This window comes from Palaemon carinicauda, chromosome 15 (assembly GCF_036898095.1).
Source record: "Palaemon carinicauda isolate YSFRI2023 chromosome 15, ASM3689809v2, whole genome shotgun sequence".
NCBI lineage: Eukaryota > Metazoa > Arthropoda > Malacostraca > Decapoda > Palaemonidae > Palaemon > Palaemon carinicauda.
In genome coordinates this window covers 138,441,434-138,468,932 of record NC_090739.1, presented here as the reverse complement: position 1 = coordinate 138,468,932, position 27,499 = coordinate 138,441,434, and the positions used below count along the sequence as shown (strand labels likewise).

At 38.7% G+C, this 27,499-nt stretch overlaps 7 protein-coding genes across 8 annotated transcripts in view; 3 read left to right on the top strand and 4 right to left on the bottom strand.

The window, feature by feature from the left end:
- LOC137654785 (uncharacterized) overlaps positions 1-27,499 on the bottom strand; it is a 262,756-nt gene that overhangs the window by 76,532 nt on the left and 158,725 nt on the right. The gene's annotated exons all lie outside the window — the stretch shown is intronic.
- Positions 8,088-8,646, bottom strand: LOC137654419 (shematrin-like protein 2). The gene is made up of 2 exons (XM_068388022.1): positions 8,625-8,646; positions 8,088-8,502 (listed from the first exon to the last, which is right to left on the bottom strand). Exon 2 carries the CDS (start codon positions 8,500-8,502, stop codon positions 8,140-8,142), a length of 363 nt encoding a protein of 120 aa, XP_068244123.1. The 5' UTR covers positions 8,625-8,646; the 3' UTR covers positions 8,088-8,139.
- On the top strand, positions 12,516-13,273 carry LOC137654420 (uncharacterized). The gene has a single exon (XM_068388023.1). It carries the CDS (start codon positions 12,516-12,518, stop codon positions 13,173-13,175), a length of 660 nt encoding a protein of 219 aa, XP_068244124.1. The 3' UTR covers positions 13,176-13,273.
- On the bottom strand, positions 16,438-16,995 carry LOC137654417 (shematrin-like protein 2). The gene is made up of 2 exons (XM_068388021.1): positions 16,974-16,995; positions 16,438-16,852 (listed from the first exon to the last, which is right to left on the bottom strand). The coding sequence occupies exon 2, from the start codon at positions 16,850-16,852 to the stop codon at positions 16,490-16,492; it is 363 nt and encodes a 120-aa protein (XP_068244122.1). The 5' UTR covers positions 16,974-16,995; the 3' UTR covers positions 16,438-16,489.
- On the top strand, positions 20,308-21,252 carry LOC137654416 (uncharacterized). Its single transcript, XM_068388020.1, has 2 exons — positions 20,308-20,357; positions 20,541-21,252. Exon 2 carries the CDS (start codon positions 20,541-20,543, stop codon positions 21,198-21,200), a length of 660 nt encoding a protein of 219 aa, XP_068244121.1. The 5' UTR covers positions 20,308-20,357; the 3' UTR covers positions 21,201-21,252.
- Positions 23,454-24,077, bottom strand: LOC137654415 (shematrin-like protein 2). Its single transcript, XM_068388019.1, has 2 exons — positions 23,998-24,077; positions 23,454-23,868 (listed from the first exon to the last, which is right to left on the bottom strand). Exon 2 carries the CDS (start codon positions 23,866-23,868, stop codon positions 23,506-23,508), a length of 363 nt encoding a protein of 120 aa, XP_068244120.1. The 5' UTR covers positions 23,998-24,077; the 3' UTR covers positions 23,454-23,505.
- The window catches only part of LOC137654414 (uncharacterized), a 1,008-nt gene continuing 187 nt past the window's right edge, over positions 26,679-27,499 (top strand). Inside the window, exons 1-2 of the mRNA XM_068388018.1 lie at positions 26,679-26,788; positions 26,971-27,499. The exon at positions 26,971-27,499 is cut by the window's right edge and continues 187 nt beyond it. Of these exons, the coding sequence (XP_068244119.1) occupies positions 26,971-27,499 (529 nt within the window). The 5' untranslated portion in view covers positions 26,679-26,788. The remainder of the gene's footprint in view (positions 26,789-26,970) is intronic.

Sequence of the window (27,499 nt, the reverse complement as noted above, 5' to 3'; positions counted from 1 at the left end):
ATAAAGATTACTACCTCAAAGTGCCCGACCAATTGAGATGTCACAACTTGCCTACTGTGATGGGATCCCATATACAGTGGTGGTGTATTGCACGGTGATGTATCCACATGTATCGCCCTTATTACTCTGTGCCTGCGGTGTGCATCTCCCCTGGTCGCCTACTCCGCATTATGAGTCGTGTATGGCACAGTGTCCTACGTTTTACAAAATATATGCTGAAATATCATCTAAGAGCGCCTGCGATATTTAAATTTTCAGGATCATTCCCCATATCCTCTCATCGCAAAGGCGTATAGCCAAGTGTTATCCCAGCCTTATATAAGACAAGACTACAAATGCCAAATGGAAGATTGTTGAAACTTTAATAACTTCTTTTTATATTTCTTCAAGGGTTAGGATACGTGTAAAAAGATAACCATATCAATCTTCTTCATTTATTTCGCAGATGCGACAATTTCATAAAATAAACTTATTTACGTTCTGTACAGTAATTACAAATATTTTTACAAAAGGATATTTGAAGACAGAGAAAAGTAGAAAAGAAAAAAGAGAACAGGACTGAAATGAGGAGGATACATCCTACAGTTATGACTTAGAAAGAGAATCCCAGCTAGGATGAAACAGTGTTGACACACGAGCGTTGAAGCAGCGTTTGTCAACACAATCGAAACATTTTAGTCTGGAATGAATTTCCTGAAATCCAGTTTGGGACGGTTCACTGAAGGACACTTCTTAAGTATTGATGGTAGAAAGGATAACTTCAGCTGGAGTCAAGTGTTGGAAGAATCCTTAGGACTTGAACTAAGGTGGCAGTTCGAGGAAGCAAAAGTTTTGATCTTCTTTCTCCTCTTAGCCAAAGGGATCTTTCTAAGAGGTCTTCTCACAGCCTTCGTGATTGCAATCTTCTTTTTTGTCTTCTCCAACACTTGTGTTATTATTCTTTCCTTTAAAGGTAGGCGTTGGGGTTGAGGTGGTCGCAGCAGGTGTATTGGCCGTAAACACGGCACCAATAGCGACAGTATCCACCACCGAATCCACCTAGCCCACCTCCCAAACCGAATCCTCCGACGGGGCCCAGACCTGGACCAATGGGCAGGCCACCGATTCCTGGGCTAAGAAGTCCTGGTCCACCGAATCCTACGCCACCAAATCCTGCACCTCCGAGTCCTGGGCCGAAGAACCTCTGGGAACCGGCCTCACCTCCGGTGCGCCCTTGGACTCCTCCTTCGTCGTCTCCGTCAGAACTGCTGCTATCGTCGGCAGCCACAAGGGCCACGACCACAATCAGCAACCACAGGAACTTCATCATCTGAAATTAAGAGATTTTTTTCCGAATAATCTTAAGGTAAGACATTGCAATAATATTCGCATATGCAATACAATGTGTGTGGGCACTTAATCCAATTATACAGCTAATGGATAACTGATTACCTTTGCAGTCACAACCGTTGGATAAGGAAGAGTGATGTGATGATGTGGGGCAATGCTGCTCTTATATACTGACGAGTCTACGACTGACCTTCAGAGAAATTTCGAACTTTAAATGCGAGGAAAAATAAATGATAAAAACTCACTAACTAACGAGTGAATGTTTTATGTTGAAGTCGGCTGCCTTGTAAAGCACGAGAGAGAGAGAGAGAGAGAGAGAGAGAGAGAGAGAGAGAGAGAGAGAGAGAGAGAGAGAGAGAGAGAGTCAATTTGTACAACTTAATCAAAGTTTCATCACGAGATACTTACACATAATTATGGTAATTTAATATAATAAGAAAATATGCATCACAGAGATACTCATCTTTCCATTTACTTATATGCAAACCAAATGAATTTATAACTAACCAAAATTCGATTCCGAAACGATATTTACAAGTTCTATTATATACAGAGACTAATTCTGCATGTCCAATTCACAAAACTCAGAAAATAAATGTTTATCCAGAATATATTATCAATATATTGAAAAAATTTTGATGACTTTCAAACAATGGCCTATGAGAATAGCACTCCAAAATCAAACCAATATTCTCTAGTCTTGGGTATTGCCATAGCATCTGTACCATAGTATTCCACTGTCTTGGGTTAGAGTTCTCTTACTTTAAGGTACACTCAGGCACAGTATTCTATGTGTTTCCTTATTTCCTTTCCTTATTGGGCTATTTTCCTGTTAAAACCCTTGGGCTTAAAGCAACCTGCTTTTCCATCTATGGCTACAGGTTATCTAGTAATAATAATCCAAAATTGAAGAAAATAAAACTATGCAGTAGCATGCTTTTAGATCCGGAAACTTCTTGGAAGGGTGGCAGAGAAAAGGTGAACCTGAGTTGTTTGTCTGTAATGTACACGTTTAAGTATTTTTGTATCTTGAGGACAAGTGACTGGGCCGATCGTAACAAGGGTGGCACCATTCTAAGCGCTGGCAAAGAGAAAATGTTATGGTGAAAGTCGCAGGTCAATTGGTGCAACTAGGCCCGTGTTAGATCGCGACATATATGCTGTAACTGATTAATTTTGTCAACCCTAACGAAGAGATAAGAAGAGCCACCCGTCCTAAAATCGCGCACAACTCGTAAAGCATTTTGAACCATTTTCCTTTAGGGTTGCTGTTTTTGATGGTTCCATACATCGTCCACCATGAGTGCAAAACCCGTGACCTAAAACCGAGGTAAAACTTCAGATTGACCTTTCGAGTATATCATTCAAAACTAATCGAGGAAAGGAACACGATGGTGTAAACCCTATTACCGTATCTTGAATATATTAACTCTAATTGGAGAAAACGAAATGCCAACACTGGAACCTTGAAATAGCCCAATAAGTAAAGGAAATAAAGAAACACACAGAATACTGTGCCTGAGTGTACCCTCAAGTAAATGAACTCTAACCCAAGACAGTGGAATACCATGGTATAGAGGCTATAGGACTGTCCACGATTAAAGAATAATGATTTGATTTTGGATTGTCCTCCTAGATGAGCTGCCTACCATAGTTTAAGAGTCGCTTGTACCCTCAGCAAGTGGAAAGTAGCCACTGAACAATTACAGTGCAGTAGCTAACCCCATCTGTGAAGAAGATTTTTTCTATCATCATAGAGTTGTCAGTTGTATGAGGAAAGCGGAGAATGTATAAAAATTACGCCAGGACCTTAAACATGGGCACCAAACGCTTGGTGCCATGACACCCGAGAAGCTTGTTTTTGCCCCAAGCCTTTAGCTCAATTAGGGGTTTGACGCCTTCCCCCCTACACGTCCGTGTTATGAAAAATTACGAAACCGAGCGGGGGTTAAAGCTTTAAATGGCAAAGAACTTAAAACAAAATTTGTCAGTAACATCTACAAAAAAAAAAAAAAAAAAAAAAATTACCTATCCTCTTGTGTGTCTTGATGACAGTCAAAATGTTTAGTGTTAAAACTTGCTTTATTTTAAATGCAGAAAAAACAAAGGAAGCTTTACCATGTGTTATGTATTGTTATGTATTCTTAAATAAACACATACACGGAAATATCCTATCGTATTGGACCAATGGAAGCAGTTCATTCTACGGGGAATACTCAAAATTACAAAAACCAACAAAAAAAAAGGTCTATTAATAACCCAAATGTCCCGTCACACACACACACACACACACACACACACACATATATATATATATATATATACATATATACACATAGTTTTTGCCACAAAACCTCCGAGGAATCTATAATAATAACTTCAATAGATGCCATGGATCACATGAAAAATCACTTCTGAGGACTCAATAATTAACTAACTGGTGAAATGTTCCCCTGGCAAGTGACTTCCACCCAATGCATTATCTGTCAACAGATAAAAGGGATAGTTGACCTTAAAGAAATAAACAATGGTTGTGTACCAAAAACCTGACTTGTCTGTTGCGAGACAAAGCGATGCAATGAGACCCTAAACAAAAATTAAGGCATTCAATGTTATATATCTAAAGTGAAACATTAAAAAGCATAAAAAGAGATGTATGCAAGAGACAGATGTATATATATGACAGATGTATGAATGACCAAGACACGTAAACAAGAAGTGTAAGAAGGAGACAGGTGTTTGTTTGCAAGTGATGTATTTCTTTAAAGAATTCACATAAAGCAGGTTTCTAGAGGTTATCAGAGAAATGAGACTATTAATCATTGCAAGATTCTTTAATAAATGAGTAATATTGTAAATAAAATTTCTTCCATAACAAGATGTACATTATCATAACCTTCATTTCAAATACATAACTAATTCATTCCCTATTACATCATTGCTCATAACCTCATTATTTCTAACGCTGTCTCTCCTTTGTTAAACAAAAATGTACATAAGATACTTGCAAAAGAGTTACAGACTTATATTAACAAATAAAACTAAACTGCTTCTATTCAAATTCTACTTCATAAGTTATAACACAAGAATAAAGAACTTTAGTAAAGAATAGAAAAGATACCAAAACTTTGGCGACATTCACTTTGATGTTATTAATATTCCCCACCATTATTACTTCAATTATCCTCTCTCTCTCCTTTCTAAAATTCTACTAGACTTCAACTAAGTAGATGTCTTCTTTTCCCTATTTCAAAAGACTATTTTTCGTTGGAAACAAAAACGCTGAACCTACAATCATAAAAACTGAAGAAGCCAAGTCCCAGTTTTTGCACCAGGGAGGGATGCCCGTCTTTTCCTGGGTACTGTCCCCCTGTCCGCCCCGTCTGCCCACCCGTCAGGAGCTTCCTGCCACCTGCAACCTGCTCCAACGATGGTGCATGTGGAGGCGTTGACAAGTGCTGCTTCGACACCTGTCTGCAGGAACATGTGTGTAAACCTCCTCTCGGATTCGGACGTCGTTAACATGTCCTTCGGCCGAAAGCATTCTCTTGTATAAATATCCCAAATCCCCATGTAAAAATGTCTCCCTTTAATCAATGTACAGAGCATAAGTAACTATAAGAAATATTATTAAAAATAAAAACTGATTATATGATTTGTGCAGTTTATATATATCCCTTTATAAACAAGAAAAGTTGAAGTCGATTGGTATGATTGTCTATATGCCAGGTAACATAACGTTTTCCTTAAGAAATGTAGATTGAATTAGAAGGAATTCATAATTTTCTATATAAAAAAAATAATAATAATCACTACTAGGAAATATCAGATTGAACACCTTAGAACAGTGGTTTCTAACCTGTGGTACGCGAGGGCCTTCCAGGAGGTACGCGAACACTTTCGGGGTCATGAACATGGAGAGCAAACGCTACGGAATGTTCGAACTCCTGACTACCCTTGAGAGGGAGCCCACTGATGAATTTGCCCAAGAAATCGTCCATCACCTCTCACTGCTCGAGACTGAATTGAAGCATTACTTCCCGGACGTGACATGTGCCTACGTCGCCAATCCGTTCTCCGTTGATCCAGCCGATCTGCCTGTTGGGACCGGGGAACAAGAGGAACTCATAGATATCCAGGCTGACAAGACAGCAAAGACGGAGCACAAAGAATGCTCTCCTTTAAACTTCTGGGTGAGCATGGCCTCCTCGTACCCGACACTAGCCCGTCACGCTGTTCCCCAGCTGCTGATTTTCCCCTCGACGTGGGAGTGCGAGCAGGGGTTCTCAGCCTTCATGGCCATCAAGTCGAAGAGCCGGAACCGTCTTGCTGCGCCCGGGCATGATTTCCGATGTGCTGTGAGCAAAGTCATGCCCCGCATTGACCAGCTGGTGGAGAAGAAGCAGATACAGCCCTCGCATTGAGTTGTTGTTTTCTTAGTTAATCTGTGTGTTCTATTTTTACAATTATAGAAATAAAGTGGTATCTGATCGAATTTAGTTTCTCTGGAACCAGGTGGTACGCGGCGACTGTACCGGACCTCCAAGTGGTACTCGATCACAAAAAGGTTGGGAATCACTGCCGTAGAAAGTGCAAACAACATTCTCTAATACAAAATCTCTAACTTAGTTCTCTAGTGACTGTAATAATAAAAGGTGGCGTTTGAGATGGCAATGCAATAGATATAGTTTTGTGACTCATTCTATATTGCCAGTTAATGTCTAATAGCAGTGGCCTGGAAAATTTCATACTACCTATTTTAACTTCAGAATAATCTATGATCTATAAGAATTTCCATTTGCATAGACTAAAAAGGCGGTGAGAGAATTTACGACATCTTTTGTGTGCCGATAGGGAATTTCAAATTTACGGCAGTGGAAGCATGTGAAATGGGTGGCTGTTTCCAGTATCTCTTGTACCAGTTTATATCATTCTTTCAAAATGGAATGAAATTGTCATGAAAATCTATATTTCAATTTCTAAATAAGCCTTGTTTCACCTTTGATGTCTGACCTATTGCTACTTATGGTTTTTATTCATATCTTATTATATTGGTTTTATGATTCAAAATTTTACCCGCGTATTTACGTTCCATATAAGTAGCTAAATATGTTCTTCCTTAAGAGGCTTATTAGGAAGAATATATGAGTACATCACTTGCTTCTCTTTACAAAAGAATACCTAACCCTACATACTATCTTTTACAAAGATACTAAGCCACTGGATTGAACGTTTCTCCGTTATGCTAGGATCACACTTGGGCGATACAGCCATGGCGATGTGGTGAGATGTTGATTTTAGCTAAATTTTTAGCATATCACCACACATCCCATTCCTTCAATGTGTGTTTCCCGCCAAATCCCACTGACCGAGATGAGAGTCGTCACGTGTGCGATACATCCCGAGTTGCCACACGCCGTCGCAACACTGGCGGACTGAATGAAACCTGCTCCATTATTTCGCCTAGTTTGCATGATGGTCGGGCACCTGCAATACAACGCAAGCAAGGATATAACACATCTCATTATCCGTGTTCTGTTTTGCGTTATTGCTAACCTAACCTCTCAAAACTACATATGCAATATATCTCCCTATGGGAGATTTGGCAGCATGCATCACTGGGCATGTGTTCAGTGCTGGTATGTAAAGTGGGAGAGAGAGAGAGAGAGAGAGAGAGAGAGAGAGAGAGAGAGAGAGAGAGAGAGAGAGAGAGAGAGAGAGAGAGAGTAGATGGACATAAAAAAATAAGTAATAGAGTTGGTCAAAAACTATTATGCAGTTATGACTTGAGAGAGAGAAATTTTTTTTATACAGGAGTTCCGTGGATCACGCATGCCGCGATCCTTCCTTATTGCATGAATATCATATATACAAAGATCACTACCGCAAAGTGCCCGACCTATTGAAATGTTACAACTTGCCCACTGTGATGAGATCCCATATACAGCGGTATATCGCATGACGATGTACCCCATGTATCGAACTTATTGCTCTGTGCTGCAGTGTTTATCTCCCCTGGTCGCCTAATCCGCATCATGAGTCATAAATGCTGTGGTGTCCTGCGTTTCGAAATATATGTACTGAAATATCGTCTGAAAGTTCCTGCGATATCAAAATTTTCGGGATTTTTCCATATCTCTTCTGATCGGATCACACTTAGATGATACGCTTAAGTGTCATCCCATTCTTAAATAAGACAAGATTACAAATGCCAAAAAAATTAATGTTGAAACTTTAATAACTTATTTTTATATCTCTGCAAGGGTTAGGCTAGGTGTCAAAAGATAACCATATTACTCTTCATCATTTATTTCACAGATGAGATAATTTTATAAAATAAACTTATTTATGTTCTGTACAGTAATTACAAATTATTTTACAAAGGGATAGTTGAAGAGGGAGAAAAGTATGAAAGAAAGAGAAAAAGGATTAAAACAAGGATAAGGATACATCCTACAGTTATGACTTAGAAAGAGAATCCCAGCTAGGATGAAACAGTGCTGCCACACAAGAGTTGAAGCAGCGTTTGTCAACGCATTTTAGTCAGGAATGAATTTCCTGAAATCCAGTTTGGGACAGTTCACTGAAGGACACTTATCAAGTATTGCTCCTGGAAAGGATAACTTAAGCTGGAGTCAAGTGTTGGAAGAATCCTAGGACTTGAACTAAGATGATAGTTTGAAGAAACAAAAATTTTGGTCTTCTTCCTCCTCTTGGTCAAAAGGATCTTTCTAAGAGGTTTTCTCACAGCCTTCGAGATTGAAATCTTCTTTTTTGTCTTCTCCAACACTTGTGTTATTATTCTTTCCTTTAAAGGTAGGCGTTGGGGTTGAGGTGGTCGCAGCAGGTGTATTGGCCGTAAACACGGCACCAATAGCGACAGTATCCACCACCGAATCCACCTAGCCCACCTCCCAAACCGAATCCTCCGACGGGACCCAAACCTGGACCAATGGGCAGGCCGCCGATTCCTGGGCCAAGAAGTCCTGGTCCACCGAATCCTACGCCACCATATCCTGCACCTCCGAGTCCTGGGCCGAAGAACCTCTGGGAACCGGCCTCACCTCCGGTGCGCCCTTGGACTCCTCCTTCATCGTCTCCGTCAGAACTGCTGCTATCGTCGGCAGCCACAAGGGCCACGACCACAATCAGCAACCACAGGAACTTCATCATCTGAAATTGAGAGATTTTTATCCAAATAATCTTAAGGTAAGACATTGCAATAATATTTGCATATGCAATACAATGTGTGTGGGCACTTAATCCAATTATACAGCTAATGGATAACTGGTTACCTTTGCAGTCACAACCGTTGGATAAGGAAGAGTGATGTGATGATGTGGGGCAATGCTGCTCTTATATACTGACGAGTCTACGACTGACCTTCAGAGAAATTTCGAACTTTAAATGCGAGGAAAAATAAATGAAAAAAAAAACTCACTAACTAACGAGTGGATGTTTTATGTTGAAGTCGGCTGCCTTGTAAAGCACGAGAGAGAGAGAGAGAGAGAGAGAGAGAGAGAGAGAGAGAGAGAGAGAGAGAGAGAGTCAATTTGTACAACTTAATCAAAGTTTCATCACGAGATACTGACACATAATTATGGTAATTTAATATAATAAGAAAATATGCATTACAGAGATACTCATCTTTTCATTTATATGTATGCAAACCAAATGAATTTATAACTAAACACAATTCGCTTCCGAAACCATACTTACAAGTTCTATTATATACAGAGACTAATTCTGCATGTCGAATTCACAAAACTCAGAAAATAAATGTTTATCCAGAATATATTATCAATATATTGAAAAATTTTTGATGACTTTCAAACAATGGCCTATGAGAATAGCACTCCAAAATCAAACCAATATTCTCTAGTCTTGGGTATTGCCATAGCATCTGTACCATAGTATTCCACTGTCTTGGGTTAGAGTTCTCTTACTTTAAGGTACACTCAGGCACAGTATTCTATGTGTTTCCTTATTTCCTTTCCTAATTGGGATATTTTCCTATTGAAGCCATTGGGCTTAAAGCAACCTGCTTTTCCATCTATGGTTGTAGGTTATCTAGTAATAATAATCCAAAATTGAAGAAAATAAAACTACGCAGTAGCATGCTTTTAGATCCGGAAACTTCTTGGAAGGGTGGTAGAGAAAAGTTGAGCCTGATTTAATTCTAATAGCCAGGCCTTCTCCATCATGAGGCTCAATACTACACAGTATTATAGAAGTTTTATTCCAGCTGTTACCAAGTTGTGGAATGATCTTCCTAATCGGGTAGTTGAATCAGTAGAACTTCAAAAGTCCAAAGTTGGAGCAAATGTTTTTATGTTGACCAGGCTGACATGAGTCTTTTTACTTTTTATATATGACATATCTGTTTTTGACGTTGTTAATAGTTTATATAAGACATATCTGTTTTGACGCTGCTACTGTTTTTAGAATGATATATTGTGAATTTATTCTCATCATTTACTTATTTCCTTTCCTCACTGGGCTATTTTTCCCTGTTGGAGCCCTTTGGCTTATAGCATCTTGCTTTTCCAACTAGTGTTGTAGCTTGGCTAATAATAATAATAATAATAATAATAATAATAATAATAATATACACGTCTAAGTATTTTTGTATCTTGAGGACAAGTGTGGCACCATTCTAAGCGCTGGCAAAGAGAAAATGTTATGGTGAAAGTGGCAGGTCAATTGGTGCAACTAGGCCCGTGTTAGATCGCGACATATATGCTGTAACTGATTAATTTTGTCAACCCTAACGAAGAGAGAAGAAGAGCCACCCGTCCTAAAATCGCGCACAACTCGTAAAGCATTTTGAACCATTTTCCTTTGGGGTTGCTGTTTTTGATGGTTCCATACATCGTCCACCATGAGTGCAAAACCCGTGACCTAAAACCGAGGTAAAACTTCAGATTGACCTTTCGAGTATATCATTCAAAACTAATCGAGGAAAGGAAAACGATGGTGTAAACCCTATTATCGTATCTTGAATATATTAGCTCTAATTGGAGAAAACGAAGTGCCAACACTGGAACCTTGAAATAGTCCAATAAGTAAAGGAAATAAAGAAACACACAGAATACTGTGCCTGAGTGTACCCTCAAGTAAATGAACTCTAACCCAAGACAGTGGAATACCATGGTATAGAGGCTATGGGACTGTCCACGATTAAAGAATAATGATTTGATTTTGGATTGTCCTCCTAGATGAGCTGCCTACCATAGTTTAAGAGTCGCTTGTACCCTCAGCAAGTGGAAAGTAGCCACTGAACAATTACAGTGCAGTAGCTAACCCCATCTGTGAAGAAGATTTTTTCTATCATCATAGAGTTGTCAGTTGTATGAGGAAAGCGGAGAATGTATAAAAATTACGCCAGGACCTTAAACATGGGCACCAAACGCTTGGTGCCATGACACCCGAGAAGCTCGTTTTTGCCCCGAGCCTTTAGCTCAATTAGGGGTTTGACGCATTCCCCCCTAGACGTCCGTGTTATGAAAAATTCCGAAACCGAGCGGGGGTTAAAGCTTTAAATGGCAAAGAACTTAAAACAAAATTTGTCAGTAACATCTACAAAAAAAAAAAAAAAAAAATGTACCTATCCTCTTGTGTGTCTTGATGAAAGTCAAAATGTTTAGTGTTAAAACTTGCTTTATTTTAAATGCAGAAAAAACAAAGGAAGCTTTACCATGTGTTATGTATTGTTATGTATTCTTAAATAAACACATACACGGAAATATCCTATCGTATTGGACCTATAGAAGCAGTTCATTCTACGGGGAATACTCAAAATTACAAAAACCAACAAAAAAAAGTTCTATTAATAACCCAAATGTCCCGTCACACACACACACACACACACACACACACACACACACATATATATATATATATATATATATATATATATATATATATATATATATATATATATATATACACACATATTCTTTGCCAAAAAACCTCCGAGGAATCTATAATAATAACTTCAATAGATGCCATGGATCACATGAAAAATCACTTCTGAGGACTCAGTTATTAACTAAATGGTGAAATGTTCCCCTGGCAAATGACTTCTACCCAATGCATTATCTGTCAACAGATACAAGGGACAGTTGACCTTAAAGAAATAAACAATAATTGTGTACCAAAAACCTGACTTGTCTGTTGCGAGACAAAGCGATGCAATGAGACCCTAAACAAAAATTAAGGGATTCAATGTTATATATCTAAAGTGAAACATTAAAAAGCATAAAAAGAGATGTATGCAAGAGACGGATGTATATATATGACAGATGTATGAATGACCAAGACACGTAAGCAAGAAGTGTATGAAGGAGACAGGTGTTTGTTTGCAAGTGATGTATTTTTTTAAAGAATTCACATAAAGCAGGTTTCTAGAGGTTATCAGAGAATTGAGACTATTAATCATTGCAAGATTCTTTAATAAATGAGTAATATTGTAAATAAAATTTCTTCCATAAACAAGATGTACATTATCATAACCTTCATTTCAAATACACAATTATTTCTAACGCTCTCTCCTTTGTTAAACAGAAATCATAAGATACTTGCAAAAGAGTTATAGACTGCTTCTATTCAAATTCTACTTCATAAGTTATAACACAAGAATAAAGAACTTTAGTAAAAAATAGAACGGATACCAAAACTTTAGCGACATTCACTTTCATGTTATTAATATTCCCAGCCATTATTACTTCAATTATCCTCTCTCTCTCCTTTCTAAAATTCTACTAGACTTCTACTAAGTAGATGTCTTCTTTTCCCTATTCTAAAATACCATTTTTCGTTGGAAGCAAAAGGCTGAACCTACAATCATAAAAACTGAAGAAGCCAAGTCCCAGTTTTTGCACCAGGGAGGGATGCCCCTCTTTTTCTGGCCGGAGAAAACGCAAGGTCATTGATTAGTGCCGCTCGGTATATAAGGAACTGCTTCGGCCAAAATCATTACTATTCTCCTTTAACGGCCGAGACAGAGAAGGTAAGCAGCTAACAGAGCTTAGATGCGCAAAATAGAAGTTTATTATTAAACCTTTGGCCTCAATAGCTGAAATACAGCTGTAACTTCCTCTTCATAAAACATCTCAGTGATTGAAACATATGAAGAATTACAAATGTAATTCATGTAATTAAATGTCTCCTCTTTCCTTTCCCAGATGAAGTACCTGTGGTTGCTGATTGCCGTCTTGGCCCTTGTGGCTGCTGACGATAGCGGCTCCCCTTCTCAGTCTGACGACGACAACAACGATGATTTCCAAGGAAACGACGACGACGCCGTCCAGGCTGCTGCTGCTGATGGAGGCGTCGAAGGTCGTACCCGAGGAAACAATAACCAGGGATCAACGAGGTTCTTCGACGGTGGCTTCGGCGGAGGTCTTGGTGGTGGTTTTGGCGGTGGAGTCGGTCCCGTTGGAGGATTTGGCTTGAACCCCGCTTTAGGAGGAGGATTTGGAGGACTGGGAGGAATCAATCCTGGTTTTGGAGGTGGTTTCGGAGGAGTTGGCCCCGTCGGAGGTCTTGGGGGCATCGGTGGTATCGGTGCCGTCAGGCCCCCAAGCGACTGCCGCTACTGGTGCAGGACTCCCCAGGGTCAGGCCTACTGCTGCGAAAGCGCCCATGAACCACAGAGCTTCGCTGGAGTCGTCAAACCTGGATACTGTCCCCCTGTCCGCCCCGTCTGCCCACCCGTCAGGAGCTTCCTGCCACCTGCAACCTGCTCCAACGATGGTGCATGTGGAGGCGTTGACAAGTGCTGCTTCGACACCTGTCTGCAGGAACACGTGTGCAAACCTCCTCTCGGATTCGGACGTCGTTAACATGTCCTTCGGCCGAAAGCATTCTCTTGTATAAATATCCCAAATCCCCTTGTAAAAATGTCTCCCTTTAATCAATGTACAGAGCATAAGTAACTATAAGAAATATTATCAAAAATAAAAACAGATTATATGATTTGTGCAGTTTATATATATCCCTTTATAAACAAGAAAAGTTGAAGTCGATTGGTATGATTGTCTATATGCCAGGTAACAACGTTTTCCTTAAGAAATGTAGATTGAATTGGAAGGAATTCATAATTTTCTATATAAAAAAAATAATAATAATCACTACTAGGAAATATCAGATTGAACACCTTAGAACAGTGGTTTCTAACCTGTGGTACGCGAGGTCCTTCCAGGAGGTACGCGAACACTTTCGGGGTCATGAACATGGAGAGCAAACGCTACGGAATGTTCGAACTCCTGACTACCTTCGAGAGGGAGCCCACTGATGAATTTGCCCAAGAAATCGTCCATCACCTCTCACTGCTCAAGACTGAATTGAAGCATTACTTCCCGGACGTGACATGTTGTGCCTACGTCGCCAATCCGTTCTCCGTTGATCCAGCCGATCTGCCTGTTGGGACCGGGGAACAAGAGGAACTCATAGATATCCAGGCTGACAAGACAGCAAAGACGGAGCACAAAGAATGCTCTCCTTTAAACTTCTGGGTGAGCATGGCCTCCTCGTACCCGACGCTAGCCCGTCACGCTGTTCCCCAGATACTGATTTTCCCCTCGACGTGGGAGTGCGAGCAGGGGTTCTCAGCCTTCATGGCCATCAAGTTGAAGAGCCGGAACCGTCTTGCTGCGCCCGGGCATGATTTCCGATGTGCTGTGAGCAAAGTCATGCCCCGCATTGACCAGCTGGTGGAGAAGAAGCAGATACAGCCCTCACATTGAGTTGTTGTTTTCTTAGTTAATTTGCGTGTTCTATTTTTACAATTATAGAAATAAAGTGGTATCTGATCGAATTTAGTTTCTCTGGAACCTGGTGGTACGCGGCGACTGTACCGGACCTCCAAGTGGTACTCGGTCACAAAAAGGTTGGGAATCACTGCCTTAGAAAGTGCAAACAACATTCTCTAATACAAAATCTCTAACTTAGTTCTCTAGTGACTGTAATAATAAAAGGTGGCGTTTGAGATGGCAATGCAATAGATATAGTTTTGTGACTCATTTTATATTGCCAGTTAATGTCTAATAGCAGTGGCCTGGAAAATTTGATACTACCTATTTTAACTTCAGAATAATCTATGATCTATAAGAATTTCCATTTGCATAGACTAAAAAGGCGGTGAGAGAACTTACGACATCTTTTGTGTGCCGATAGGGAATTTCAAATTTACGGCAGAGGAAGCATGTGAAATGGGTGGCTGTTTCCCGTATCTCTTGTACCAGTTTATATCATGCTTTCAAAATGGAATGAAATTGTCATACAAATCTATATTTCAATTTCTAAATAAGCCTTGTTTCACCTTTGATGTCTGACCTATTGCTACTTATGGTTTTTATTCATAACTTATTATATCGGTTTTATGATTCAAAATTTTACCCGCGTATTTACGTTCCATATAAGTAGCTAAATATGTTCTTCCTTAAGAGGCTTATTAGGAAGAATATATGAGTACATCACTTGCTTCTCTTTACAAAAGAATAACTAACCCTACATACAATCTTTTCAAAGATACTAAGCCACTGGATTGAACGTTTTTACGTTATGCTAGGATCACACTTGGGCGATACAGCCATGGCGATGTGGTGAGATGTTGATTTTAGCTCAATTTTCAGCATATCACCACACATCCCATTCCTCCAATGAGTGTTTCCCGCCAAATCCCACTGACCGAGATGAGAGTCGTCACTTGTGCGATACATCCCGGGTAGCCACACACCGCCGCAACACTGGCGGACTGAATGAAACCTGCTCCATTATTTCGCCTAGTTTGCATGATGGTCGGGCACCTGCAATACAAAGTGCGCAAGGATATAACACACCTCGTTATCCATGTTCTGTTTCGCGTTATTGCTAACCTAACCTCTCAAAACTACATATGCAATATATCTCCCTATGGGAGATTTGGCAGCATGCATCACTGGCCATGCGTTCAGTGCTGGTATGTAAAAGTGAGAGAGAGAGAGAGAGAGAGAGAGAGACAGAGACAGAGACAGAGAGAGAGAGAGAGAGAGAGAGAGAGAGAGAGAGAGAGAGAGAGAGAGAGCTCATTGAAGTAGATGGACATAGAAAAAAATAAGTAATAGAGTTGTTCAAAAACTATTATGCAGTTATGACTTGAGAGAAATTTCTTTATACAGGAGTTCCGTGGATCACGCATGCCGCGATCCTTCCTTATTGCATGTCTATCATATGTACAAAGATCACTACCCCAAAGTGCCCGACCTATTAAAATGTTACAACTTGCCCACTGTGATGAGATCCCATATACAGCGGTATATCGCATGATGACGTATCCCCCATGTATCGAACTTATTGCTCTGTGCTGCAGTGCGCATTTCCCCTGGTCGCCTAACCCGCATCATGAGTCATAAATGCTGCGGTGTCCTGCGTTTCGAAATATATGTGCTGAAATATCGTCTGAAAGTTCCTGCGATATCAAAATTTTCGGGATTTTTCCATATCTCTTCTGATCGGATCACACTTAGATGATACGCTTAAGTGTCATCCCATTCTTAAATAAGACAAGATTACAAATGCCAATAAAATGAATGTTGAAACTTTAATAACTTCTTTTTATATCTCTTCAAGAGTTAGGCTAGGTGTCAAAAGATAACCATATTACTCTTCATCATTTATTTCACAGATGAGATAATTTTATAAAATAAACTTATTTATGTTCTGTACAATAATTACAAATTATTTTACAAAGGGATAGTTGAAGAGGAAGAAAAGTAGGAAAGAAAGAGAAAAAGGATTAAAACAAGGATAAGGATACATCCTACAGTTATGACTTAGAAAGAGAATCCCAGCTAGGATGAAACAGTGCTGCCACACAAGAGTTGAAGCAGCGTTTGTCAACGCATTTTAGTCAGGAATGAATTTCCTGAAATCCAGTTTGGGACAATTTACTGAAGGACACTTATCAAGTATTGCTCCTGGAAAGGATAACTTAAGCTGGAGTCAAGTGTTGGAAGAATCCTAGGACTTGAACTAAGATGATAGTTTGAGGAAACAAAAATTTTGGTCTTCTTCCTCCTCTTGGTCAAAAGGATCTTTCTACGAGGTTTTCTCACAGCCTTCGAGATTGAAATCTTCTTTTTTGTCTTCTCCAACACTTGTGTTATTATTCTTTCCTTTAAAGGTAGGCGTTGGGGTTGAGGTGGTCGCAGCAGGTGTATTGGCCGTAAACACGGCACCAATAGCGACAGTATCCACCACCGAATCCACCTAGCCCACCTCCCAAACCGAATCCTCCGACGGGGCCCAAACCTGGACCAATGGGGAGGCCGCCGATTCCTGAGCCAAGAAGTCCTGGTCCACCGAATCCTACACCACCAAATCCTGCACCTCCGAGTCCTGGGCCGAAGAACCTCTGGGAACCGGCCTCACCTCCGGTGCGCCCTTGGACTCCTCCTTCGTCGTCTCCGTCAGAACTGCTGCTATCGTCGGCAGCCACAATGGCCACGACCACAATCAGCAACCACAGGAACTTCATCATCTGAAATTGAGAGATTTTATCCAAATAATCTTAAGGTAAGACATTGCAATAATATTTGCATATGCAATACAATGTGTGTGGGCACTTAATCCAATTATACAGCTAATGGATAACTGGTTACCTTTGCAGTCACAACCGTTGGATAAGGAAGAGTGATGTGAAAATGTGGGGCGATGCTGCTTTTATATACTGACGAGTCTACGGCTGACCTTCAGAGAAATTTCGAACTTTAAATGCGAGGAAAAATAAATGAAAAAAAAAACTCACTAACTAACGAGTGGATGTTTTATGTTGAAGTCGGCTGCCTTGTAAAGCACGAGAGAGAGAGAGAGAGAGAGAGAGAGAGAGAGAGAGAGAGAGAGAGAGAGAGAGAGAGGGAGTCAATTTGTACAACTTAATCAAAGTTTCATCACGAGATACTGACACATAATTATGGTAATTTAATATAATAAGAAAATATGCATTACAGAGATACTCATCTTTTCATTTATATGTATGCAAACCAAATGAATTTATAACTAACCAAAATTCGATTCCGAAACGATATTTACAAGTTCTATTATATACAGAGACTAATTCTGCATGTCCAATTCATAAAACTGAGAAAATAAATGTGTATCCAGAATATATTATCAATATATTGAAAAAATTCTGATGCCTTCAAACAATGGCCTATGAGAATAGCACTCCAAAATCAAACCAATATTCTCTAGTCTTGGGTATTGCCATAGCATCGGTACCATAGTATTCCACTGTCTTGGGTTAGAGTTCTCTTACTTTAAGGTACACCCAGGCACAGAATTCTATGTGTTTCCTTATTTCCTTTCCTTATTGGGCTATTTTCCTGTTGAAGCCCTTGGGCTTAAAGCAACCTGCTTCTCCACCTATGGCTATAGGTTATCTAGTAATAATAATCCAAAATTGAAGAAAATAAAACTACACAGTAGCATGCTTTTAGATCCGGAAACTTCTTGGAAGGGTGGCAGAGGAAAGTTGAGCCTGAGTTGTTTGTCTGTAATGTACACGTTCAAGAACTTTTGTATCTTGAGGACAAGTGACTGGGCCGATCATAACAAGGGTGGCACCATTCTAAGCGCTGGCAAAGAGAAAATGTTATGGTGAAAGTCGCGGGTCAATTTGTGCAACAAGGCCTGTGTTAGATCGCGACAGATATGCTATAACTGATTAATTTTGTCAACCCTAACGAAGAGATAAGAAGAGCCACCCGTCCTAAAATCGCACACAACTCGTAAAGCATTTTGAACCATTTTCCTTTGAGGTTGCTGTTTTTGATGGTTCCATACATCGTCCACCATGAGTGCAAAACCCGTGACCTAAAACCGAGTTAAAACTTCAGATTGACCTTTCGAGTATATCATTCAAAACTACTCGACGAGAGGAACATGATGGTGTAAACCCCATTACCGTATCTTGAATATGTTAGCTCTAATTGGAGAAAACGAAGTGCCACAACTGGAACCTTGAAATAGCTCAATAAGTAAAGGAAATAAAGAAACACACAGAATACTGTGTCTGAGTGTACCCTCAAGTAAGAGAACTTTAACCCAAGACAGTGGAATACCATGTTACAGAGGCTATGGCACTGTCCACGATTAGAGAATAATGATTTGATTTTGGATTGTCCTCCTACATGAGCTGCCTACCATAGTTTAAGAATCGCTTGTACCCTCAGCAAGTGGAAAGTAGCCACTGAACAATTACAGTGCAGTAGCTAACCTCTTTGAAGAAGAATTTTTTCTATTATCTTAGAGTTGTCAGTTGTATGAGGAAAGTGGAGAATGTATAAAGAATACGCCAGGACCTTAAACATGGGCACCAAACGCTTGGTGTCATGATGCCTGACAAGCTCGTTTTTGCCCCGAGCCTTTAGCTTAATTTGATGTTTGACGCAATTCCCCTCAGACGTCCGTGTTATGAAAAATTCCGAAACCAAGCGGGGGTTAAAGCTTTAAATGGCAAAGAAATTAAAACAAAATTTGTCTGTAACATCTATAAAAGAATGTAACTATTCTCTTGTCCCTTGATGACAGTAAAAATGTTTAGTGTTAAAACTTGCTTTATTTTAAATGCAGAAAAAACAAAGGAAGCTTTACCACATGTTATGTATTGTTATGTATTCTTAAATAAACACATACACGGAAATATCCTATCGTATTGGACCTATAGAAGTTCTACGGGGAATAGTCAAAATGAGAAAAACCAACAAAAATTAGTTCTATTAATAACCCAAATGTCCCGTCACACACATACAAACAAACACACACTCATATATACTGTATATATATATATATATATATATATATATATATATATATATATATATATATATATATATACATATATATACATATATATATATACATATACATATGATGACGTAGTCTTTGCCACAGAACCCCCGAAGAATCTATAACAATAACTTTAATAGATGCCATGGATCACGTGAAAAAACACTTCTGAGGACTCAATTATTAACTAAATGGTGAAATGTTCCCCTGGCAAATGACTTCCACCCAATGCATTATCTGTCAACAGATAAAAGGGACAGTTGACCTTAAAGAAATAAACAATGATTGTGTAACAAGAACCTGACTTGTCTGTTGCAAGACAAAGCAATCCAATGAGACCCTAACAAAAAATTAAGGGATTCAGTGTTATATATCTAAAGGGAAACCTTAAAAAGCATAAAAAGAGATGTATGCAAGAGACAGATGTATATATATGACAGATGTATGAATGACCAAGACACGTGAGGAAGAAGTGTATGAAGAAGACAGGTGTTTGCAAGTGATGTATTTCTTTAAAGAATTCACATAAAGCAGGTTTCTAGAGGTTATCACAGAAATGAGACTATTAATGATTGCAAGATTCTTTAATAAATGAGTAATATTGTAAATAAAATTTCTTCCATAAACAAGATGTACATTATCATAACCTTCATTTCAAATACACAATTAGGTTATTGCTCATAACCTAATTCTTTCTAACGCTGTCTCTCCTTTGTTAAACAAAAATGTACATAAGATACTTGCAAAAGAGTTACAGACTTATATTAACAAATAAAACTAAACTGCTTCTATTCAAATTCTACTTCATAAGTTATAACACAAGAATAAAGAACTTTAGTAAAGAATAAAAAAGATACCAAAACTTTGGCGACATTCACTTTGATGTTATTAATATTCCCCACCATTATTACTTCAATTATTCTCTCTCTCTCCTTTCTAAAATTCTACTAGACTTCTACTAAGTAGATGTCTTCTTTTCCCTATTCTAAAAGACCATTTTTCGTTGGAAGCAAAAGGCTGAACCTACAATCATAAAAACTGAAGAAGCCATGTCCCAGTTTTTGCACCAGGGAGGGATGCCCCTCTTTTCCTGGCCAGAGAAAACACAAGGTCACCGACTAGTGCCCCCTCGGTATATAAGGAACTGCTTCGCCCAAGATCATTACTATTCTCCTTCAACGGCCGAGACAGAGAAGGTAAGCAACTAACAGAGCTTAGATGCGCAAAATAGAAGTTTATTATTAAACGTTTGGACTCAATACAGTACTTGAAATACAGCTGTAACTTCCTCTTCATAAAACATTTCAGTGACTGAAACATAAGATGAATAATTACAAATGTAATTCATGTAATTAAATGCCTCCTCTTTCCTTTCCCAGATGAAGTACCTGTGGTTGCTGATTGCCGTCTTGGCCCTTGTGGCTGCTGACGATAGCGGCTCCCCTTCTCACACTGACGACGACAACAACGACGATTTCCAAGGAAACGACGACGACGCCGCCCAGGCTGCTGCTGCTGACGGAGGCGTCGAAGGTCGAACCCGAGGAAACAATAACCAGGGATCAACGAGGTTCTTCGACGGTGGCTTCGGCGGAGGTCTTGGTGGTGGTTTTGGCGGTGGAGTCGGTCCCGTCGGAGGATTTGGCTTGAACCCCGCTTTAGGAGGAGGATTTGGAGGATTGGGAGGAATCAATCCTGGTTTCGGAGGTGGTTTCGGAGGAGTTGGCCCCGTCGGAGGTCTTGGGGGCATCGGTGGTATCGGTGCCGTCAGGCCCCCAAGCGACTGCCGCTACTGGTGCAGGACTCCCCAGGGTCAGGCCTACTGCTGCGAAAGCGCCCATGAACCACAGAGCTTCGCTGGAGTCGTCAAACCTGGATACTGTCCCCCTGTCCGCCCCGTCTGCCCACCCGTCAGGAGCTTCCTGCCACCTGCAACCTGCTCCAACGATGGTGCATGTGGAGGCGTTGACAAGTGCTGCTTCGACACCTGTCTGCAGGAACACGTGTGTAAACCTCCTCTCGGATTCGGACGTCGTTAAGATGTCCTTCGGCCAAAAGCATTCTCTTGTAAAAATATCCCCAATCCCTTTGTAAAAATGTTTCCCTTTAATTAATGTACAGAGCAAAAGTAACTATTAGCAATCTTATTAAAAAATAAACTGATAATATGATTTGTGCAGTTTATATAAATTCCTTTATAAAGAAGTCATTCTAAATCAAGTTACAAACCTATTAAGTAGCTACGATGGTGAAGATGGGTTAATTTCCATTCTAAGCACAAAAAACTTGAATTCGACAAGTATATGTACAGAAGAATTGTCATTGACTTTTATCTTTCTTAGTGGCTAAATGGTATGGTCAATGTCATACAAGCATCCTGGACCAGGGTTCGATTCCAGCCCGGTCAGATGCTATTGTCTTTGAGTGGTTTCGCCTCGAGACTCTGATCCCGAGGTCGGTAAGAGAATCCAGACATTAATGTATTAAAATATATGGTTTATTTGAAATATATATATATATATATATATATATATATATATATATATATATATATATATATATATATATATATATATATACATGTTTGTGAGTAGAAATTGCAAAGGTGACAAGTGATAAGAATAAAATATGAATTATAGCCATGAAAGGAAAGATGAAAAGACTTGATTGGAGTTAGTGATTTAGTCTTATTAGTGACGTCGACAGTCTCACAATGAGAATACTTACAAAGACGTCTGTCAACGTCACTAATAGGACGAAAGTACTAACTCCATTCAGGTCTTTCAATTTTTCCTCTCATGTCTTTAATACACACACACGCACACATTCACACACGGAATATATGCATATATATAAATATATAACCTATATACAGCATATACACACTGTATGTGTGTGCATATAGATATATATATATATATATATATATATATATATATATATATATATATACATACATATACATACATACATATATATACAGTATATATATATATGTATATATATATATATATATATATATATATATATATATATACACAGAGGGAAAGAGAACCCTTTAGCATGCTGACTAAGAAAAACTAGGACTATCAATTCCTCAATCTTTTTAAACTTGCTCTTATAGTGACTTTGCACTTCCCGTTTCGGACTCAGGTCAAACTAGTGTTCTTTATTACTGCTGGCTTATGTTTGAGAATTTTGAAACTTTTTATTGATTATGTTTACCGTATAATCGTGAGTTTTAAGGGGCAATATGTCTTCCTCCATTTTCCCAGAAGTGCTAAGTACATAATGAGCTCATAGTGTGTTTTTTTTTCCGTTAAAACCCTTCCTTTATTTGGAAAAGATATTTTTCGATAATCTACTCATAGTACTTTTCATCACTTATGAAATGAAAATACTTTAAAAATCGGATCATATCCATATTTCTGAATAAGCCTTACTTCCCCAGTGACGTCTAACCTGTTGCTACTTACGGGTTTTACTCATAACTTGTTCTACCTGGTTTCTATGATTCAAGTTGTTACCTACATGTTTAGGTTCTATCTAAATAAACAAATATATTACTTCTTAAAAGGATGATTAGAAGGAATGCAAGAGAACATCATTTCCTTCTCTTTACCAAGGAATACCTAACCATAAATACAATCTTTTTTTCTAAGGATCCTGAGCCACTGAATTTAACGTTTTTTTCTTTTTTTCGGTTATATAAAGCAAGATTAGAAAACCCAAACATAGTTGAATGTTGCCTCTTTAATATCGTTTCATTTCCTATCTCTTCTAAATTTTCGATAGAAGGTGTCAAAAGATAACCATATTAATCTTCTTCATTTATTTCGCAGATGCGACAATTTCATAAAATAAACTTATTTACGTTCTGTACAGTAATTACAATTCTTTTTACAAAAGGGTAGTGTAAGAGGGAGAAAGGTAGGAAAGGAGAAAGAGAAAAAGGATTAAAATAAGGATAAGAATACATCCTACAGTTATGACTTTGAAAGAGAATCCCAGCTAGGATGAAAGTATTGCCTCACCAGCGTCGAAGCAACGTTTGTCAACACAATCGAAACATTTTAGTCTGGAATGAATTTCCTGGAATCCAGTTTGGGACGGTTCATCGAAGGACACTTCTTAAGTATTGTTGCTAGAAAGGATAACTTCAGCTGGAGTCAAGTGTTGGAAGAATCCTTAAGACTTGAACTAAGGTGGCAGTTCGAGGAAGCAAAAGTTTTGATATTCTTCCTCCTATTAGCCAAGGGATCTTTCTAAGAGGTTTTCTCACAGCCTTCGAGATTGAAATCTTCTTTTTTGTCTTCTCCAACACTTGTGTTATTATTCTTTCCTTTAAAGGTAGGCGTTGGGGTTGAGGTGGTCGCAGCAGGTGTATTGGCCGTAAACACGGCACCAATAGCGACAGTATCCACCACCGAATCCACCTAGCCCACCTCCCAAACCGAATCCTCCGACGGGGCCCAGACCTGGACCAATGGGCAGGCCGCCGATTCCTGGGCCAAGAAGTCCTGGTCCACCGAATCCTAAGCCGCCGAATCCTGCACCTCCGAGTCCTGGGCCGAAGAATCTTTGGGAACCGGCCTCACCTCCGGTGCGCCCTTGGACTCCTCCTTCGTCGTCTCCGTCAGAACTGCTGCTATCGTCGGCAGCCACAAGGGCCACGACCACAATCAGCAACCACAGGAACTTCATCATCTGAAATTGAGAGATTTTATTCAAATAATCTTAAGGGAAAACATTGTAATAATATTCGCATAATTATGCAGCACTGTGTGTGTGTGTGGGCATTTAATCCAATTAAAGACGTAATGGATAAATGGTTACCTTTGCAGTCACAACCGTTGGATAAGGAAGAGTGATGTTATGATGTGGGGCGATGCCGCTCTTATATACTGACAAGTCCACGGCTGACCTTCAAAGAAATTTCAAACTTTAAATGCGAGGAAAAAAAAAATAAATAAATAAACTCGCTAACAATCACGTCTAACGCGTGGTTATTTTAAGTTCAAGTAGGTTGCCTTGTAAAACACGGGAGAGAGAGAGAGAGAGAGAGAGAGAGAGAGAGAGAGAGAGAGAGAGAGAGATTATTGTAGCAAAAACTAGAGTTCAACTCGTCACCTTAAACTCAAGTCAATTCCTACTACTAAATTAAAGTTACTTCGCGAGATACTGCACACATAAACATGCCAATCAAATTTACTAATAAAATGTGGATGGCATAGATGCTTATCTTTTCATTTATGTCTCAAATACGAATAAATTTATAACTTTAACCCAAACTCGCTTACGAAACGGTATTTACAATTTCTGTTCAGTGCAGAGTTTTATTCCACTGTCTTGGATTGGAGTTCGTTTAATTGAAGGTATACTCGGGCACACTATTCTATCTGTTTCCTCATTTCTTTTCCTCAATGGGCTATTTTCCCTGTTGGAAACCACTTTTCCCGCTAGGATTGTAGCATAGCTAGAAATGATAATAATAACATGGCAGAATTTTCTTATAAACATATCCGTAAAACTATTAAGTTCAATCAACTAATGTATTTCTAATAATTTTACCTTTCCAACGATAAAATATATTCTTATTTTTTTTTCTTTTATTTTGGGGGGGGGGGACAAAGACATACACCGACTTAATTTTTCGAACAGAATACTAAAAATGAGAAACATCGGGAAAACATGCTCCGTTAAGACCTCACACACATACACACACATACTGTACATATATATATATATATATATATATATATATATATATATATATATATATATATATAATATGTATATATAAACAATCATATTTGTATATACTTATATACATGTGTGCGTGTATATATATATATATATATATATATATATATATATATATATATATTCATATATATATATATATATATATATATATTTATATATATATATATATATATATATATATATACATAATATACATACATATAATTATGCATATATATACATATATATATATATATATATATATATATATATATATATAATCATATTTGTATATACTTATGTGCGTGTTTCTGTGTGTGTACATATATATATATATATATATATATATATATATATATATATATATATATATATATATATATATATACATATATATATATACATATATATATATATATATATACATATAAATATTCTGTATATATACATATCTATTTAAATATAAATATATACTGTATACACACAGATACGCACACACACAATGTATATATATATATATATATATATATATATATATATATATATATATATATATGTGTGTGTGTGTGTGTGTGAGGTCGTCGTTCTGCAATTGATTAGTAACGGCTGATGGTATATATATATAATATATATATATATATATATATATATATATATATATATATATATATATATATATATACACATATACATATAACGTTCCGCAAAAAACTCAGTAGGAAAATATATTAATATCTTCAGTAGATGTTATGGGTCAGGTGAAATATTCACTTGGCAAATGACTTCCACTTCATAAGAATGAACCTACACTAGAAAAGAAGAAAAGTTGACCGGACAGAAAAAATAAACATGATTTTGTACCAAACATTACTTGTCTGGCGCGAGAGGCAATGGGATAAAATGAGATTTAAAATAAAAATTAAAGGATTTTGTGTCGTATATCTAATGTCAAACATTACAAAGCTTGAGACGGAAATATGCAAATGGCAGATGTATATGAGACAGAGATCCACGTATGCGATAGATGTATGCAGGAGACGAATGTATTCATGAGATAGATGTGTGCAAGTGATTCATTTCTTCAAATAATTCACATAAAGTGGGTTTCTCAAAAGTTACCAAAGAAATAATACATTTTGTTATTGCAACATTCGATAATGAATGAGTAATATTGTAAATCAAATTTATTCCATAAACCAAGACGTACATTATCGTCACCTTTATTACTAATACAATACTATTACTAATATCCATGACTATCAGTTAAGAAAAAAACTAATTTATTCACAAATACGTCATTGCTCGTAACCTAATTAATTTTTACGCTTCTCTCCTCTACTAAACAGAAATGTAGATAAGATACTTACAAAAGAGTTATAGACTTTTGTTAACAAATGCATCTGGACGGCTTCTATCAAAATTCTACTTCATATGTAATGATATAAAAAAAAAACTTTATCGGTGAACAACAGAATAGAATGAACACCAAAGCTTTAGCGATATTCACTTTCATGGTATTAATATTCCCAGCCATTATTATTTCAATTATCCTCTCTCTCTCTCTCTCTCTCTCTCTCTCTCTCTCTCTCTCTCTCTCTCTCTCTCTCTCTCTCTCTCTCTCCTTTCTAATATTCTACAAGACTTTTAAGTAGACGTCTTCTTTTCCCTATTTTAATAGACCATTTTCCTTTGCAAGCAAAAAAGCTGAACCTACAATCATAAAAACTGAAGAAGCCATGTCCCAGTTTTTGCACCAGGAAGGATTGCCCCTCTTTACCTGGACCGAGAAAACACAAGGTCAGCGGTTAGTGCCACTCGGTATATAAGGAACTGCTTCGGCCAAGATCATTACTACTCTCCTTCAACGGCCGAGACAGAGAAGGTAAGCAACTAACAGAGCTTAAATGCACAAAATAGAAGTTTATTATTTATTATTCAACGCCTGGACGCAATTGCTGAAATACAACTGTATCTTCCTCTTCATGAAACATTTCAGTGACAGAAACATATGAAGAATTACAAATGTAACTCATGTAATTAAATGTCTCCTCTTTCCTTTCCCAGATGAAGTACCTGTGGTTGCTGATTGCCGTCTTCGCCCTTGTGGCTGCTGACGATAGCGGCTCCCCTTCTCACTCTGACGACGACAACAACGACGATTTCCAAGGAAACGACGACGACGCCGCCCAGGCTGCTGCTGCTGGAGGCGTCGAAGGTCGTACCCGAGGAAACAATAACCAGGGATCAACGAGGTTCTTCGACGGTGGCTTCGGCGGAGGTCTTGGTGGTGGTTTTGGCGGTGGACTCGGTCCCGTCGGAGGATTTGGCTTGAACCCCGCTTTAGGAGGAGGATTTGGAGGATTGGGAGGAATCAATCCTGGTTTTGGAGGTGGTTTCGGAGGAGTTGGCCCCGTCGGAGGTCTTGGGGGCATCGGTGGTATTGGTGCCGTCAGGCCCCCAAGCGACTGCCGCTACTGGTGCAGGACTCCCCAGGGTCAGGCCTACTGCTGCGAAAGCGCCCATGAACCACAGAGCTTCGCTGGAGTCGTCAAACCTGGATACTGTCCCCCTGTCCGTCCCGTCTGCCCACCCG

Coding starts and splice junctions, on each gene's coding strand:
- LOC137654419 (XM_068388022.1), bottom strand. CDS start 8,502: ATGATGAAGTTCCTGTGGTTGCTGATTGTGGTCGTGGCCCTTGTGGCT.
- LOC137654416 (XM_068388020.1), top strand. CDS start 20,541: ATGAAGTACCTGTGGTTGCTGATTGCCGTCTTGGCCCTTGTGGCTGCT.
- LOC137654420 (XM_068388023.1), top strand. CDS start 12,516: ATGAAGTACCTGTGGTTGCTGATTGCCGTCTTGGCCCTTGTGGCTGCT.
- LOC137654417 (XM_068388021.1), bottom strand. CDS start 16,852: ATGATGAAGTTCCTGTGGTTGCTGATTGTGGTCGTGGCCATTGTGGCT.
- LOC137654415 (XM_068388019.1), bottom strand. CDS start 23,868: ATGATGAAGTTCCTGTGGTTGCTGATTGTGGTCGTGGCCCTTGTGGCT.